The sequence below is a fragment of the Dermochelys coriacea genome, chromosome 17, assembly GCF_009764565.3.
Source record: "Dermochelys coriacea isolate rDerCor1 chromosome 17, rDerCor1.pri.v4, whole genome shotgun sequence".
Lineage (NCBI taxonomy): Eukaryota > Metazoa > Chordata > Testudines > Dermochelyidae > Dermochelys > Dermochelys coriacea.
The window spans coordinates 568,429-586,442 of NC_050084.1; the positions used below are offsets into that span (position 1 = coordinate 568,429).

Below are 18,014 nucleotides of genomic sequence, written 5' to 3' on the forward strand. Positions count from 1 at the left end.
ATAGCTTTGGGTCTGGAAGGCCCATACCTTTTTCCTTGTGGGAAGTCACTGCTGCAGAATAATCATTGATACTTAAATGGACACATCCTGCAGTAAAATTGCTTCACACCTGGCATCACAGCCAAAGGGAAGAGCCCCAAAGCTGTTTTGGTTGGTTCTGTGAGAAATAATCTTGCACCTATATCCATCTCCTGGGCTTATATAGTCTGTGGACCAGGATCATTAGTTAGAACAGATGTGGAATTTGTCTTGGAACTCTTGAGACCAAAAGAAATTTGTACTTAAAGTTTTGCACATGACCGTGCACTTGTTCTCCCTATGGTAAAATTAATGATTGTTCACAAATGGAAAATATGGGGCCAGATCCTCTGGTCCAGCCAAGCTGAGCTCAGTTTAGGATAGAAGTAGGGAAGGCCCAAAGATGACTTTAAAGTGGGTGCTAGTTTGGTCCCTGATGTAAAGTAGAGCAGAGTGAAGGTATGCTGGAAGGGCATAACGAGAGGGGTCCCGCAGGGATCAGTTCTGGGTCCGGTTCTGTTCAATATCTTCATCAATGATTTAGAGAATGACATAGAGAGTACACTTATAAAGTTTGTGGACGAAGCCAAGCTGGGAGGAGTTGCAAGTGCTTTGGAGGATAGGATTAAAATTCAAAATGATCTGGAGAAATGTTGTGAAGTAAATAGGATGAATGCAAAGTACTCCACTTAGGAAGGAACAATCAGTGGCACCCATACAAAATGGGAAATGACTGCCTAGGAAGGAGTACTGCAGAAAGGAAGCTGGGGGTCATAGTGGATCACAAGCTAAATATGAGTCAACAGTGTAATGCTGTTGCAAAAAAACAAACATCATTCCGGGATGTATTAGCAGGAGTGTTGTAAGCAAGACATGAGAAGCAATTCTTCCGCTCTACTCCGCTCTGAGTAGGCCTCAACTGGAGTATTGTGTCCAGTTCTGGGCGCCACATTTCAGGAAAGCTGTGGACAAATTGGAGAAAGACCAGGGAAGAGCAACAAACATTATGAAAGGTCTAGAAAACATGAGCTATGAGGGAAGATTGAAAAAATTGGGTTTGTTCAGTCTGGAAAAGAGAAGACTGAGGGGGACATGATAACAGTTTTAAAGTACATAAAAGGTTGTTACAAGGAGGAGGGAGAAAAATTGTTCCCGTTAACTTCTGAGGACAGGACAAGAAGAAACAGGCTTAAATTGCAGCAAGGGCGGTTTGGGTTGGACATTCGGAAAAACCTCCTGTTGGAATAAATTGGAATAAATTGCCTAGGGAGGTTGTGGAATCTCCATCATTGGGAATTTTTAAGAGCAGGCTGGACAAACATCTGTCAGGGATGGTCTAAATAATACTTAGTCCTGCCATGAGTGCAGGGGACTACACTAGACAACCTCTCGAGGTCCCTTCCAGTCCTGTGATTCTCTGCTCAGCTGCCCTGGGCCTCCAGATGCCAGCAGAAGATCAGATGGAGGCCGCAGTGTAGCAGACATCCCTCCCTTTTTCCTGCTCATGCCCCTACACTGGTGGGCTAGGGATGTGATTAGGTGTAGGTGGAAAGTGGGCCCTGTAAGGCCCAGTATCTGGGTTGTGGTTATCAGAAACATTCTGCTGGAAACTTTGGGTTTTGAAAGTTAAAGGCTTGGGGACACATTGCCTTCCTTTCTGAGCCAGATAGTTTTCTATTCCCCCTCCACAGAGATTAACTGCTACACCAATGTCAAAGACAGCACAGCCTGGCCTGCATCTGGCATGGTGGGGTATATGGCATGTTGGTGCCCAAACTCTCCCTCAGCTTTTCATTGAACACCAATCACCTGGAGCCAGGGGTCTCATCCAGTCAGAGGCAGCACTTGGTAGCTAGTGCTTGCTGACCAGAGGTGTTGAACACCTGAGACTCTCACTGCATTCAAGGGGAGCTCGCAGAGGCTCAGCGCTTCTGGAAAATCGGACTGCATGGTTATAGGTGCCATACAAATACCTCAGATACCAACAGCTTGTCAAGCAAAGTCCTGGGTAATACAATATACCGTGCTGGATCTTTGGAAAAGCTCGGAAAGAGGCTAACGTGACCCCAAGAGATGGAGAGAAATTACATTTGCACGGTCTTGTTTTCTGAACTATTTTGCATATGATGAAATATCAAGATTTTGTACCACACCCCCGGCATAGCTAGCCGCGAAGCCTTCGTACTTCAGTCAGCACTTTTCATCTTCAAGTAAATGAATTTAATTAGCAACAGAAGCAGAATAATTATAGAAATTGCACTTGAACTTTTGCTCAGTCATTCCCCCTCATTACCCATTAAAGCAATGATACACTCCAGCCTTCCCAAAGGGGGAGGAGCATAACGCCTCGTTACCAGGATACAGACCTCTTGTGATTGACAGGGATATTGTGTAACTTGCTGAGGGCAGCAATCCAGATGTGCATTCGACGCAAGAGACAAGGGCAGACTTGTTTCTCTTGAGAAGTGAATGCCTCAGTTTCACACACCAGGTGTAATACAGGAGGTTTCAATTTCTCGATTCTGGAGAGGAAAAACACTTAAGAGCTCATGTGAGTATTTATGATGCCTTTCTGCAGGGTAAATGGAAATGATAATGACATCCCTGTGGGGTGGGTGTTCTATTGCAAGGCTTTTGAGATAGAAGTCTCAGGAGTTAAATTGTTGTTCCTGTAAGAGTTAATTACACTTCTTTTTGTGCTGAATCAATCTGCTTCAGTTAATGTTTCATCTCCCTTGATGCACCAACCACAGACCTCACTTTGAAGCAGCTTCACTGCCTGCTCCAGGGACTACTCACCGGAGGAAAAAAATTGATTTAATTCCACAGGTCTCTGCTATCTGCTCTCTGTCTCTAGTTTACTGATTACCAAGACAGCATCAAAACTAAACAGGCAAGGCTCCTAAGTACTGCTGGGCAAAAAATTTTGACCACAACTTTTTTTTAACTGAAAAATGCATATTTGGGTTGACTGAAACATTTTACAAATTTCTGCAAGTTGTGCCAAATTGTTTTGGCCACCCCAAAAGTCCAAACGTCTTGATTCTACATTTTCAAAATGAAACTTTTTTTTTCCCTATTCAAAATGACTTTTTGTTTTGAATTTTGTTTCAATTGTATTCTAAAAAGTAAAAAAAAACAAAACAAAACATGAAACTAAACAAAATGAATCATTGAACCAGAATTAAATTTTCAATTTTTTTTTTGTTTCAGTGAAAAATGCTTGTTTTGGACCAACCCAAATGACATTTCCCGATGTTTCAGGTCAGCTACCAAACTGAAAAATCAGTTATTCTCCCAGCGCTACTCCTAGGTTCCTTTCAGGCTATAAGCCCTGTTTGGTTATATTGTTCCAGCCAAGGTCATGGTTAGCACTAAACAACTAATACGTGTCACAGTTGCGACACTTCCATTTAGACCAACTACTGCAGAAATCTTGGTTTCGTGGTGATTGTGCTGTAATCACCTGCCCTTTTGTGCTCCCTGCTTCCTCTCCTCCACAGTTGCAGATAGAATTGTGTCTCGTTTATGGAGGAGGTGGGCACGTCTAATGTCCTCTTCCAAGGCAAAACTCAGAACCAGTACTTCATCTTCATCCTCATTCTCCTTCACCTACCAGCTACCTTTGCCACAGTCAGCTCTTCTTGAAACCGTGTCCTCCTCTGGCTTCCCTGACTCTGCCCTCTCTTGGTCACTCTTTCAGCGTGTCCTTCAGAGGATCCTCCTCATCTACCTGCCGACTTGCTGTAGGACCTCCACAAGGCTGCATCCTTGGACCCCTTCTCTATCTTATTTCCCTCTACACCTTAAACCCATCTGCAAACATAAATTCAACTACCATATCTATACTGACAACTCACAGCTAACTCTCTACTCCCAAGCTGTCTCCTTCTGTTCAAACTAAAATCTCCACCTGTCTCGCTGACAGCTCCTTGCAGATGTCTGGCCATCATCTCAAACTCAACTAGGCTAAACCAGAGTTCCTAATCTTTCCCCATACCTGAGCTTTTCAAGCAGTCACCACTACCTCCTTGTTTGATCACTCTGGACAACCTGGAAGCTAAAGTCCATATTCTCCTGCTTTTCCCAGACTTTTGGAATCTTCCTTGAATGTTCTATAGTCCACCTGCTCCCTACCATCCATGCACTCCAGACTTTCCTCCTTCCAGCAGCCAGAAGGCAAGGATATGGCATACCACCCTAAGTTCTGCAGGAAGGCATCCTGATTTTTGCAGCAAACTGTAAATGCATCAGAATTCTAAAATATGTGGGAAAACTTCCACAAAGAAGCATTTAATAAGACAATGGTTGCTGTTATACAGTAGATCATGCAATGAAAATTAATTTTTTGGCTATTTTTCTATGAACCTCCAACCACCACAGAATTTCCAGTTTGCTAAAGGCCTGAGGGGAGCCTTGTGACAAATTTGCCACAGAATTCAGTGGGCTGTGACATAAACTACATGGAGCCCTCATCCTACCCCCTGCAAACAACTGAGTAAATAGAGAAATTCCCGCATCAGTCTGTACCACATGATTAAGACAGAAGGATGTGCAGGAGCAGAATAGCTAATTCTGGATTTGCTGGCCCACTGCCATCCAGCAGCTAACATGAGGACTTTCAGCCTGCTGGGGTAACACAGGGAGCATTCCCACTGCAGTGGCTTGCAGAGCCAGCTACATCCTGGCTCCAAATGCAATTAGCTGCCCCACCCCATTCAGTGAATCAGCAAAGCCCAGACAGGCTGCAGTAGCTTGGTTTGCTATGTGCTCTCCCCATGGCTGGTATAAATTGTAGGAAATTACCCAAGGGAATGGACTAGCCAGTCAAAGGTGTGGGCACAGGCAGGTGAAAGGGCTATCATGGACACCAGGGATGCTGGGGGCTGGTTGGCTTAAGAAGGATGTATCTGGGCCCCAGCCAGAGAAGCATTTCTGAGGGTCCTAGGCCTTGTCAAGTGTGAGTGACCAAAACTGAGCAAGTCAGGCTGAGTGTCCTGGAAGCAAGGCACAGACAGAACAGCAGCTGCTGCAGAGAGGGTCTTACCTGGAGTGCTTGTTTGCAGCAAAAGGTAGCACCAGATGCTTCCCCTGCTGGCTGAACAGATGATGCTGTGTCTGGTGGGCTGGGGGAGGGGGTGAGTCCCCCTGCCCTGTTGCTCCTAGGCCCTCGTTCCCAGCGGCAGGGCCACACCCTGCCCTGCCTACAGAAGCCTGGCTTTCTCACACTTCCCAAAAAGAAAAGGAGTACTTGTGGCACCTTAGAGACTAACAAATTTATTATCACACTTCCCAGGTACCCACCCCTCTATCTGTACTATTATCTCAGGCTGTGAGCGAGGCCCCAGCCCTGCCCTGCCCACCAGGGCTGAGGCACTGGCCTTTCTCACCCACACTCTCCATGAAGCTTTCTGGGCCCCAGACTTGGGGCCTGCCTGCTCTGGGCCCAGAACTGGGGGGCCTGCCTGCTCCGGGCTGTCAAGCCAAGTCACTCCTGCACAGAATGGCTGTGCCTGCAGTTCTGGCCCCTCTGTTTCCAGAGGAGGTCACACCTTGGGGCAGGGCCAAGGAGCAGGGTGATTTGCTGAGCACTGGCTTTAGGAGACCCTCTGTGGGTTTCTGGTGCATTTTGGGGGGGAAGGTGTAACAGAGGGTAGAAGGGGAACAGGGCCTGGCTGCCAGCCCAAAGGGCCTGGGGCTGCAGTTGTGGTATCACACTCCCAGGGTGCACCATCAGGCTGACACAGGTCTGCAATCTGCCCAGCAGCCTAGGTCACTCTGGGGCCTGTGTCCTCATGCTGAGGTGCATTGTCGCATGGTGATGAGATCACAACACAGATGTCCCATCAGCAACTCTGAGAGCAAAACAACTGAGCAGCAGCCTTCCCAGAATGTTCTGCTACAGCACCCCATTCCCCACCTCTAACTCCTCTATGCTCTGTCTTCAGCCAGCCAGCCACTGAGACGGGCACCCACAAGCATGGACACTGAAGACAGCATCACAGAGCAGGTCTGCCAGGAGTCAGACGTCCAGGATGGCGAGTGAGTGTCAGATCATGGCAGATTGGGGGTAACGTGAAAGGCCAGTTCCCATCACCTGCACTTGCTGACACACCTGACTCAGGCCCTCTCCAGCTGAACTCAGCCCAATCTCTATGTGACACCCGGTAAACCCCCCCAGCCCCACCCGCATCCCCTGCTGTCACCCTGCATTAGCACATGGGGAGAGTGGGTCCTGCCTCAGCAAAGCAGGCCAAAGAGGTGGGTGTGCTGGGGGCTTCTGTTCCTGTTCTGCTCCTCAGCAACAAGGCTTCATTTAAGAGGTGGCTTGGCTGGGACTTCTGTGAACCAAGGAGGGGGAGGCAGGTTAGGAAGAAGCCAGCTCTGCAAAAGCCCACTGAGAGAGGCTATAGGGGCCTGGAGCCAAAGAAACACCAGCCCCATTGCTGTGGTTATTGGCAGCTCTTGTGGGACAAGCAAGGAGTCAGGTATGGCAGCCTTCTCCTCCAGCTGCCCCCGGGTGGCCTGATTCTGATTCCACTGCTCCCTGTGGTGGCCCCACCGTCCAGGCATTGCCTCTACCGTCCAGGGGTCCAGGCTCACCATGTGAGCTTGTGCTTGTCTCCTGCAGGCTGCAGGAAGTGGAGGTTGCAGGCCACAAGGTGTTGCTGATGAGGAATAAGATGGAGTTCAGTGCTGTGGGGAGCAAGTGCACACATGCAGGAGCCTCTCTCAGCAAAGGTAAAACCCGGTGGGTATCCCCAGCTGCCAGACAAAGCTCAGGCCATGAGCAAACGCAAGGTAGAGGCGAAGGTGTCAAAGGAGACACTGTGCAGAGGACATGCAGCATTCCTCCAGGAGCTGCTGCTTTTCTAATGCTTCCGCCTAGCATCCTAGCTTCTCATTCCCTTTCTCACTGCATCTGCTTTCTCCTCTCTGAGCGAAAGGGCAAGGGAAGCCCATGCTGTCACCCCAAAGTCAGGGACAGCCCAGCCCCACAGTGGGAAATGAACCAGGATTCACCTGCTCTTTAGGGGGCTGCCTTGCAGTGCCTCAGCATGGTGTCATTGGCCTTGTCCCAAGTCACTACTCTGGCCAAGCGCCCCCTGCTGGACACTCTTCAAACTGTTGTGTTTGGCTCCCTCCCCACACATACCAGGGTGTTTTAAAGCAGGGGGTCTCAAAAGAAATTTTTTGTTTCAGAGTAGCAGCCGTGTTAGTCTGTATTCGCAAAAAGAAAAGGAGTACTGGTGGCACCTTAGAGACTAACAAATTTATTAGAGCATAAGCTTTCGTGAGCTACAGCTCACTTCATCGGATGCATTCCGATATGCTCTAATAAATTTGTTAGTCTCTAAGGTGCCACAAGAAATTTTTTGGTGGCCTCAGAGTGCGGCCACCAACTATTGCTGGTGGCCGCTCTGACAATTTTTCCTAAAATACTCAATTAACTTTAGGAAAAACAAATAAATATGTCCAAATCAATGTAATTTATTTATGTAGGGTTTTTTTTTTTGCAGACTTGATAATAAAAATAATGTACCATTTTCTTTAAACAGAACAGAAACAAATAATGTGTTTTGCATGTTCTTGTCCCTTTCTGGTGGTGTTTCTTTTGCTTTTTGTGGTTGCTTATTTTTTTAAGACTGGCTAGGTAGTATGTCTGTTTCTGTGAAAAGTGATATTAGTATTTTGTTAATATCACTTTTCACATCAAGAGACTTGCTAGCTAGCAGGGAGGCAGTGAAAAGTGATATTAACAAACATACAAATATCACTTTTCACCACAGACTTACTCAGCCCTGGCAAGCTGGGGGACAAATTAAGCCCTGGATGGGAAGGTGGGTAGGGAGGCAGCTGGGGGTCAGGGGCAATGAGGGAGGGTAAGACCGGGGACCAGAGCCCTTCATCTCCGCAGCTGGGGACTGGAGCTGGGGGATGCAGTGGGGGCCAGAGGTCTGTGGAGAGGGGGGGAGGTGAGCTTGGGGCCGGCAGTCACTGCCGCGTAGCTGGGGGCTGGATTGCATGGCCCCACGGCTGAAGTCTGAAACCCTGCAGCTGGGGGTCAGAGCCCACTGCTACACGGCTACAGCCTGGGACCAGAGGAGGCAGCAGGTGTGAGGAGGGGATGAGTCTGGAGCCAGGGTCAGGGCTCAAAGCCCGTGGCCAGGGGATGGAGCCTACTACCACATGGCTGAAGCCTGTTGCCCACCATCCCAGATCTGAAGCCCACGCCCCACTGCCTGTCTGCTGCTCCAGCATTTGTGGCTCCAGAGGGGTACAGGGCCCAACTCCTGCTTGCAGCCCTGGGGGAAGGGCCACTGCTTTGCCCCCCTCATCACCACGCAGGAGGCCATGGCTGCACAAAGAGCCCCTGCTGGTCACATTTGAGAAATGCTGCTTTAAAGCCTCCCTTCTTCTGAGTAGGCTGCAGCACTGGCTCCGTTTGGTCTCTTGGGGTCACTTCCTGGGCACAGACTATGTGATACCCCTTCATAGAAGTGGGACCTCATGCCTGGCTACCCAGGACCCCCTTTTTTCAAGAGCTCCCACCTTGTGGGCACTTGGGTTCATAGCTTACCCTTTTAGAGACATGTGCCAATGGATTCAAACAGACACCTATGCACAGGGATTTTTGAAAACAATCACTCTTTACTAGGCTAAACAGTAACACCAGCATGCCATATCCTGCCTCAGTTTCCTCAGCACTCTCAAGCATTCTTTGGGAACTGGGTTGTCTCCTAAGGAGTCCAGGGTCTTTCCTCTCTCCATTCTCTCCTACACATGGCTTCTCCTCCAGAACATAGAGTGAGTGAGTCTCTCTCCGCCCCACAAGCAGCGGCTTTCTACACCCTGAAATGTGAGAGGCCCTTCTTTTTATAACTTTCTCCTTTGTCAGCTGACCTCCAATCAGCTTGAATTCCGCACCACCAGGTGATCAATTGCCTTGTTATCAGCCCACCAGGCAAACTGGTTCTTCTGGGCAGTAGTCAGCTCACCGACCTAGGGGGCCTCCACTTGAATAGAAGGCCTAACGGTTTAACAACCCACCATTGTTAGTCCTGTGTCAACACCTCTGGAAATTTCAGCCCAAGATGGAGGTAAAAAGACAGCAGAGGAACTAGATCAGCCTTGCAATCCAAATGGAGTTTGCAGTTTAGTCTAGATATATGTAGAGTCCATAATATCAACCAGAATTCATAAGTTGTACACAGGATTCCCCAAATGATCTCACCCCAAACCGTACTTCTCAAGGATAGTGAAGAGGTACACAGTGCTGCTTCACAACACCCAATGAGGTGGGCAAGAATCCTGAACCCAGTTTGCAGAAGTGAACAACTTACCCATGGTGCATCACATTACAGTCCGAGCTGGGAATAGACTTCAGGAGTCCTGACAACAAGTTCTGTTCTATTCGCTAGACAACACTTTCCTTGGTGTGTGACTTGCAGGAGTCTTGGCGGGTAACAGACTGCGCTGTCCCTGGCATGGTGCCTGCTTCAATATCAGAACTGGAGACATTGAGGAGTACCCAACTCTGGACTGTCTTCCCTGCTTTAAGGTGACATTATCCTTGTTACTTTCCATTCTACATCTCAACTTGTTCTGTCTACTCTGTATTTGCTCCCCTTTTTGCCTGATCCATTCCAGTACCTGCCACTTTACATCAAGCCTGGGTCCTGGCCTCACCAGCAATTCTGTGGAAGTGTTAGAATTCTCTTCCCTGGCCACCATTCTCCACACTGAAGAACTGGTTTTTGGGACCATATGGCTCTAGGACATAAATGCCTTTTCAGAAGCCTTGTTAGGCCCCTTGCCCCACATTGATGAGTAGAGCTTTTGAAAGGAAGAAGGATTTTCACAACTCTCTGAAGACAAATCATGTAATACTTCCGTAAGTGCTAGCAGGGTCTGTTTGAGCTGCTTTGGCATTGAAAGGTGCCTAAAAGTCACTCTGAACTTGTCAGATGGAGCGTGGTATTCTGTGGGCTTGGGTGATCAGCTGGATAGAAGCGTCCAAATGTGACTTGCCCAAACCCACCTTCAGCAAAGGGGCACTAGTGCTCTTCACTCTTTAGAAGAGTGAAACACGAGACCGTCCAGCATGCTTTCTTTTTGCCTTAGGGCTGCTCTAACTTTTTGTCTTTGAGAGACTCCTTAGGCTGAAGGCCCTGGGTTGCTTCTTTGGCATCAGGTTGCCTTATTAGTTCCGCATGCTCATTGTGCCTTCACTGAAGACCATCCCACGTCCAGTGCCCATCGTCCTCCTCAGTGCCACTTGGCCCCAGAGTAACACAGGCTTTGGTAGCAGCCATCTCTTGCAGGACACACACACGCCAAAGCAAAGGCTCCTCAGTAAATTCCCAGCAGCCTGAGTTGTGCACTGAAATCCCACTCTTCTTCTGTCTTTGCAGGTGCGAGTGGAAGATGGGAAGGTATTTATTACTGCAAAAAAAAAGGTACTGACCTCACCTGCTCTCACTGAGTAACTACAGCAAAGGTGGTCCAGGGACCAGTTGCCATTGTTTGAATAATTTCTTCTTTTCTTTCTACCAGGACCTTGAAAGTGACCGAAGGCTGAAGGCCATGAGTGAGCGATGCAGGAGCAACAAGAACACAATGCTGCTCCTGGGTGGAGGTTAGTGAATCAGAAGACAAGGTCTGAACACAAGCACCTGTGCTTTGGTCATGTAGCTTGTATGTCAGCCCTTCGGGCACATGCTGGGTCTGCTGGGCTCTTCTCCAGGGGCGCCAGGAGCGCTTTCCCTCTGCGTGGCTGGTAAGTCGTGTCAGAATAGGTGAGACTCATGTTTCTCTCACAGGTACAGCTGCACTGGTCTGTGCAGAAACACTTCGTCAGGAAGGCTTTACAGGCAGGATCATCATGGTAACCAAAGAAAAGCATGTCCCATATGACAGGACCCAACTAAGCAAGGTTTGTGCATAGCCAGAGCTTCTCTTCAGAACTATGATTGAGGGGATGGACTGGGGAGGGCAGGGGGAAGGACAGGAATTAGTAAAAGCTTCAGTCAGTGAAACACAGTCAGAGCTCCAGCTGCTTCAGCAGAGCCCAGTTACCCAGGGCTGTGAGCAGAGCCTGGCTATAGGGAGGTTACGTTGTTCAGCAAGTTTCAGAGTAGCAGCCGTGTTAGTCTGTATCCACAAAAAGAAAAGGAGTTCTTGTGTTAGTCTCTAATGTGCCACAAGTATTCCTTTTCTTATTGCCCATTGTGAACATTTCCCATGAGGAAACTCCAGGAATCCAGATCCAGGTTGCAGCCCATGTGCTGTTAACCTCTTGCACAGTGCGACTGGCTTTGTGGAGCTGCTCCTCATTCCTGTTGCTTTGCTTTACTTCCAGGCAATGGATAAGACACTAGAGAACATTTACCTGCGGCAGCAGGACTTCTTTGAGGCTCATGGCATAGAAGTTTGGACTGAAAAAGAGGTGAAGGAGCAGCAGCAGCTCACCTTTATCAAAAGATTAGTCCTTGTCCCTAACACTGGCCTGGGAGCAGGGGGCCATTGCCCAGAATACTGTAGTTCTCCTCTAGAATGGTGGGTCTATTAGTCACTCTGCGTGGGCACACACAGTGCATATTGGGAGTCACACACCAAAGTCAGGGTTACCTGGTGAGCATTGGTACATGTGGGTAAACTAGTGGCAGACAGGCAGCAGTCACATGGGAGGGAGGTGACTTTAGAAGGGGGCATATGGCACACTGGAGCTTTGGGGTGGCTGGGTTCCAAACTGGGAAATGTAGCACTCTCCCACCTTGTACTTGGGTGCAAAGAGCAGACTGGGCTGGGGGCACACAGGTGCCTGCGTGGCTATGCACTACATGTACTTAGCCAGGCTGTGGAACGGAGGAGTGAGCAGTACACTGCCTGGTGCCTTTCCTTGCTGTAGGTGGTGTCCGTGGACACACAGGGGCAGAAAGCCTACTTCCAGGATGGGGCCTTCCAGAGGTACGACCAGCTCCTCATTGCTACAGGCAGCAGGTGAGAAAGCGAGGCAGTCATGTGTGCCTGGCACAAGAGGCCTGAGGTGGGAAGAGTGCAGCAGGACTTTCACCTCTTTAGTGAGGTCAGCTCCCTGAGCCTCTGGGTGGGGTGGGTGCGTCTCTGTGCATGCAGGGGATGGGGCAGACACGGCTGTCTTTTAATACGCATGGCAACTGTAACTGAAGTGTCCTCTCCTGCAGCCCCAGGCAACTCCAGTGCCCCGGCTCAGACCTGGAGAACGTGTCTTCCCTCCAAACCCCAGAGGATGCTAACAGGATTCTCCACCTAGCCACTGGCAAGAGGGTGGTGATTCTAGGCGCGTCATTCATTGGTACGAGACTGACGTAGCGGCTGCCTGACTGCACATAGTGAGTCAGAATAGGGGTGGGGTCAAATCACTAATTATAAGCAGAGCCTTGAAATTTATTTTCACTGTGTGTGCTGATTAACCATAGGCCGTTTGCCAAATGCTGCCGTGATGCTCACTGGTGGGTGGCCGCTCCCTGCTGTTCTGGGCTGTGCATTACTCCATGGGGAGTGCCCACCAGGCCGTTCCTCTGGGAGTGCTAAGAACTGCAAACAGCACTTAGACCTGGAGGAAGGGGATTTATTTTATGGAGGTGTCACTTCATCCTTCAGGAGTGCAGGCTGCCTCATTCAGCACCACCTGGGAGAATGGGGAAGGTTTGCTGTGCCCTGGGGAAGGAAAAAGGCCAGAAGTGCAGTTAGTGGGGTCTATAGGGGAATGGAGAAGTCTTTGCCCTTCCTGGTACTTGGATCCATGATGAATCCCAGAAATATTCAGGATAATAGAGACTGATACTTGAGGAGCCCAGTGGCTGTATAAAAGCAGGCAGCAGGGGCAGTATCTCTGATGCCCTTCCCACACCCCTGGGTAAAAGGTTTCCAGCTTCATCCGTATTTCTAGGGAGAAGGTTGGTGCCGGGGAGGGGTGTGCGTGTGTGTGTGTGTGCGTGCTTATGCCAATTTCACTGCAGGCGTGTCCATTGGGTGCAGGGATGGAGGTGGCTGCCTTCCTTTCAGACAAAGCCAGCACCATCTGCATGGTGGAAAGAGAGGAGTTCCCCTTCCAGGCAGTGCTGGGGCTCAGGTCGGACGCGTTGCCATGAAGGTATAATTAATAGTGGACAGAGAATGCACACAAATCCAAGAAGTGGGGAAGCCCTATACTGACCTCGTCAGCACAAATCTCCTGCCCACTGTGCCCGAGACACAACACTTACCCCTCCCTATCCCCCTTGCACACAGCTCACCAGCTTGGACAGCTGTGCCTCGCGTGCGCACACACACGGGAACTGTTCCCAGCCATCCCTCCCTAGCCACACTGGTCTCCTCTCATCCCCTCTCCATTCTGGCCAATTTGCATGCCTCATCCTCACATCTCCCCCAAGCTAATAGTCCCGCCTTATGTGCTAGGGCTCCCTTGTTTGAGCACAGACTGGGGGCCCAGAAGGGGGCATAGCTGTTCCTCCATCAGCTGTAGGAGATGCCAGCTCTCTCATCCACAGGACCATCTTGGGGCATGGGGGGTACTAGAGAACCTTAGTGGGCAGAGCTGGCCAGTGGCCCAGCTATCTGCCTGGGTTTCTGGAAGGGGACGAATGTGTAATTGTTGAATTAATCAGGCATAGAACATTGATGAGAAGAGCCATTTTGGGCCAGGGTAATTCCTCTTCCTTGTTTCAGATGCTGCAGAATAAAAGAGTGAAATTCTATATGAAGGCTGAAATCTCTGAGCTGCGAGGAGAGAACAGAAAGGTTAGCAAGTCCTTAACAACAGCTCTACACCTGAACTGCTACCAAAATCTGCTTCCAATCTGGGCCTATACCATTCCACTCCCATCCCATGTTCCTTCCACAGCCCATGTAGTCTCCAGTCTCCCAGGCCACTAATCTACATTTGTATCACCTACAAAAGACACTAGCTTGCTCTCCACTGCCCCTAGGATCAGAATCTCCTGGGCCCAGAAACGTGGATTGGGTGGTCCACAGAAGCAAAGCACCATAGCAAAGGCAGGCTGGGGGTGCCTCTGGGTGGAGGAGGTTCTGAGGCACCATCTCAGTGAATGGTGTTGCCTGTTTCCTAGGTTACAGAGGCTGTTTTGGCCAATGGAGAGAAGCTACCTGCAGATGCTGTGGTGGTGAGAATAGGTAAGAGACTAAACAGTACAACTTTGCTTCACATAGACACCATCCGTATCTATGCTGCCCCTCACCTTCCAGGACCTCTGCATATCCAATACTAGCTAAAGCCCAAAGCACTGCAACCCACTGTAAAACAGAGCCTGGTTGGCTCACGTTCCAAGAGTAACTCCCAAGAGAATAATTACTCCCTCTACCCCAGCCCCAACGAACTCCAGCCCCCCGAGATACCCTGAGCATGACACGCTTGTGGCTCGATTGCCCTTCCTGTAGTACTGCTCCAGCAGTCCCCCTCCAGGGACCCATTCTTACACCTATTGCACCAGTTACCAAAATATCTTGTCCTGCTTAGAGCTGGGATTTGGTTACCCTTCTTCAAGCCCAAACAGCCCCTGGCCTGTACCCCTCATGCAACTCTCATGGTCACCCTCACCTCCATATGCTGTTGTTTGTTCTTACTGTGCTTTGCCCGACTCCCGCCCATGCTGGATTAAATGATACTTAAGCAGTTGTGCTCCCTCCTGCACTGGCCTATGTGAGCTTTGTTCACTCACTCCTGCCCCACCCCTTGCTTGGAGCCCAACTCACAAGTTTCCTCATCTTTCCCCAAGGGTGTCGCCTCCAACTCAGATTTCCTGAAGGACACTTCAATTGCTCTGGACCGTAGAGGCGCCATCCTGGTGGATTTGGTGTGTAAGTTCCTGTGAGGCATGCACACATCACTTTTAAGGTGCCGCACGTTAGTTCACTAATCACCCCCTTTCTCCCCTCTTAGTTCATGCAAACCAACATCCCAAGAATCTTTGATGCTGGGGATATGGCTTCATTTCCAGTCACACTGTTTGGTGGGACGACCGCCACCATCCGTCACTGGCAGACAGCACAGGCTCACGGTGAGGGACTGCAACAGCACTGTCTGTGCCCGCCTCCCTTCCCAACACAGCTGGAAAAACAGGCTTGAGAAATGGTCACTCAAGGCTGTGAGGGCTGTAGGACATGCAGAGCCACTACCTATGCACCAAACCAGCTCCAGCTCCACTGAACAGCTCACATGCCATGCAATGGGGCCAGCTCTGTCCAAATGGCAGAGAGAGGGAGGGAGGGGTCATGCACGTAGAGGTGAGTAGCTGCTCCAGCCAACCCAACTGCCAGCACAAGTCAGTCGTTGGAAGCAATATCCTGCTTCCCACTTTGAGGCAGGACAGGAGACAGGCTTCAAGATGAATAAGCTGATGAACCTGAATTTTTAAAAGTCTCCCCTGAAAGTATTTTCTGGAAAAATACATTTTCCCCTCCTGGGGTTTTCTTGGACGTTTCAGGCCACATTGCTGCTTTAAACATGCTGAAGAAGCAGAAGGCATTGCACACATTTCCTTTCTTTTGGACCTCACTGCTTGGAAAAAGCATCCGCTATGCAGGTGGGAGGGGAGCAGAAAAGCTGGGACAACCGCTATCCCCCACCCCATACCTCTGCAAAGCTAGGTGCTCATATACTGCAGGGATGGGGACCTAATAAGCACCCAGACAGATGTCTGAACCATTCTCCAAGTCAATCAGAGAGAGTGAGGGTGAGAAGTCCCCCACCCCCCAGCCCCTTTTTTAATTTGGGGAAGCTACAGCTGAAAGAAAACCCAGTGTCAAGTCATAGCCCAGGACACTAGAGTCAGAGGTCATGTCCCCAGGGCCCTGGGGACAAGAGTCACCCTCTCTCCCCTTGGCCACGGCCAGAGCTCTCACTGCATAGAGCATGCAGCCCAGCTCCCACCTCAGGGTCTTTCCACTGGTCTACTGAGCGGTCTCCTCCTCCCACCCCCAAAGTTATTTGGTCATTAAGCTTAAGGGGCATGATGGCATCTGCCCAGACCTAGGCCCCACTGCATCTTCTGTGTTTGCAGGCTATGGGAAAGGATACACAGATACTGTTGTGAAAGGAAATCTGGAGCAGCTGAAGTTCTTGGTCTTTTACCTCAAGTGAGTGAATCTGTAACCCAATTAGCTTAGAACTCTTGGCAAGTCAGAGCCAGACCCGACCAGTGTATCTGCCAAGAACTTACTCTTCCTGTGCAGAATGCAGCACAGATGTCCATGGTGCTCTGGGGCACAGCCTGTATGCACCTCTTGGGGATGGTCCTTGGCAGTACCGCAGGGGGCACGCTCCACACCATCCTTCCAATGGTGTGCGCAACAGGGTTGCTGTCCATCCAGCTTCTGCACTGTGGCAGGGGCATGCACAGGAGGGAGGAACAGGCCCCAAAAGAAAAAGATTGGCAGATCTTTCAACAGCCTCCCTGATTTATAGAAACACTTCCTTTTGAGGTTTAATATTAAAACTGTAGGGTCCCAGGATTCAGAGACTGAGGCATATCAGCCCTGGAGAGAGAAAGGGAGAAGTAGGAAGCGGGACAGCATCTGTTCGCTCTGATTCTTAACACATTCAGTGCTTGATCCCCATGGGCACTGTGCACATTAAACAGACCCACCCTTTGCCATGGACCAGCCTCCACCGTCACTGCACATGGGGCATGCCAGCACCTGCCCAGCTCAGAGCCTATCAGACTAAAGCTGGCCCTGGACCAGCAGTCCCTCAAGCTCTAGGAGGCTGCAGTGCTCTGTCACTCAGGGGTGTGGAGGGGAGAATCTCTCATTTGCTGAGGCTTTTCTCTTTCAGGGATGATTATGTGATTGCAGTAGCCAGCCTGAACTTTGACCCCATGGTCTCCCTGGTAGCTGAGGTCATGTACTCTGGCAGACAAATCTCAAAAGCAGAGGCCCAGTGAGTAACTCAACTGACCCACTAAGTTCATGCCCCATGAGGTTACTGCTGCCTTGTTAGCATCAGCCCTGCCTGGCCCAGAGCACTCAGACAGCCTTTTCCTCAGCGTCCTTTCTTCTGTTGCAGGTCCTCTGATATAACCTGGATGAAGCAAACCTAATGTGAGACTGGTCTAGGGGCTCAGTAACACCACCGCAGGCATCATTTCCCAAACCCCGTCCTCCCACTTAGGAGAAATAAAAGCCAGCATGAAATAGAGCAGGAGCCCTGCTTTTCTTGTTTGCAATCACAGCCACAGCATCCCTTCTCTTTAGGTGGGGGCAGCAACCAGGAAAGTTTATTACTGGGGGGGTGGGGTAGGGGAGAAGAGAAGTGCTGGATTAGCCAGACATAACCTGTCCTCTCTTCTGTAGAGGGAAAACCGTTGGGCTGAAGAACAGCATGCTACCATGTTATCCTGGAACTCAGCTGAATGGGGGCCAGGGCCAGGGCAAACAGGGGAAGCTCATATCCCCACCATGCAGTCAGTCTGACAGCCCTATTTTAAAAAATGCCCATGAATATCGGGAAGTAAGACAGAAGAGATTTCATGGAGATTAGTAGCAAAGCAGAGAGGCAACTTTTCTCCAGCAAGGGGAGCTGCAGCCTAGATAAAGGTCTTTCACACAGCTAGAATCTAGCCCCACGCTCTATGTCAAAGAGCTAAAGCGTAATGCAGCATCACTAATACAGCACCTCCTCTAGGGAACAGGGTCACACGGTGCCAGAGCAAGTTAGAGGACATTAAACATTTCCTAGGCTGAGGCCTGCTACAGTAGCATCACTTGGGAACTTTAAATATTGCATTAGTTTTCTCAGTGTTTCCTACCTCTGGTGATTCATGTCAGCCCCTCTCAGCCCTAGGAATCCCAACCCCCAGCCTCGGTTATGTGCCACTCCTCCCACCCCCCAGCATGGAATGTTATCAGATCTTGGGCTACATCTCTGCTTGGAGAGGAGACTTTACAGGAAGAGCCAGATGGTGCAGGAAGTGCTCTGTGCCTGAGGGAAGCGT

The 18,014-nt window shown here is 49.9% G+C and overlaps 1 protein-coding gene across 1 annotated transcript; it reads left to right on the forward strand.

The window, feature by feature from the left end:
• Positions 1–2,399: 2,399 nt before the first annotated feature.
• LOC119844479 (apoptosis-inducing factor 3-like) lies at positions 2,400–17,218 on the forward strand. Its single transcript, XM_043499179.1, is given in 20 exon segments — positions 2,400–2,569; positions 5,967–6,060; positions 6,650–6,759; positions 9,471–9,580; positions 10,434–10,478; positions 10,576–10,657; positions 10,842–10,954; positions 11,381–11,467; positions 11,930–12,021; positions 12,225–12,355; positions 13,042–13,128; positions 13,131–13,156; positions 13,732–13,803; positions 14,133–14,196; positions 14,800–14,876; positions 14,963–15,080; positions 15,507–15,605; positions 16,083–16,158; positions 16,856–16,960; positions 17,087–17,218. Coding segments are annotated over 20 exon segments (1,704 nt in total). The 5' UTR covers positions 2,400–2,487; the 3' UTR covers positions 17,121–17,218.
• Positions 17,219–18,014: the final 796 nt, after the last annotated feature.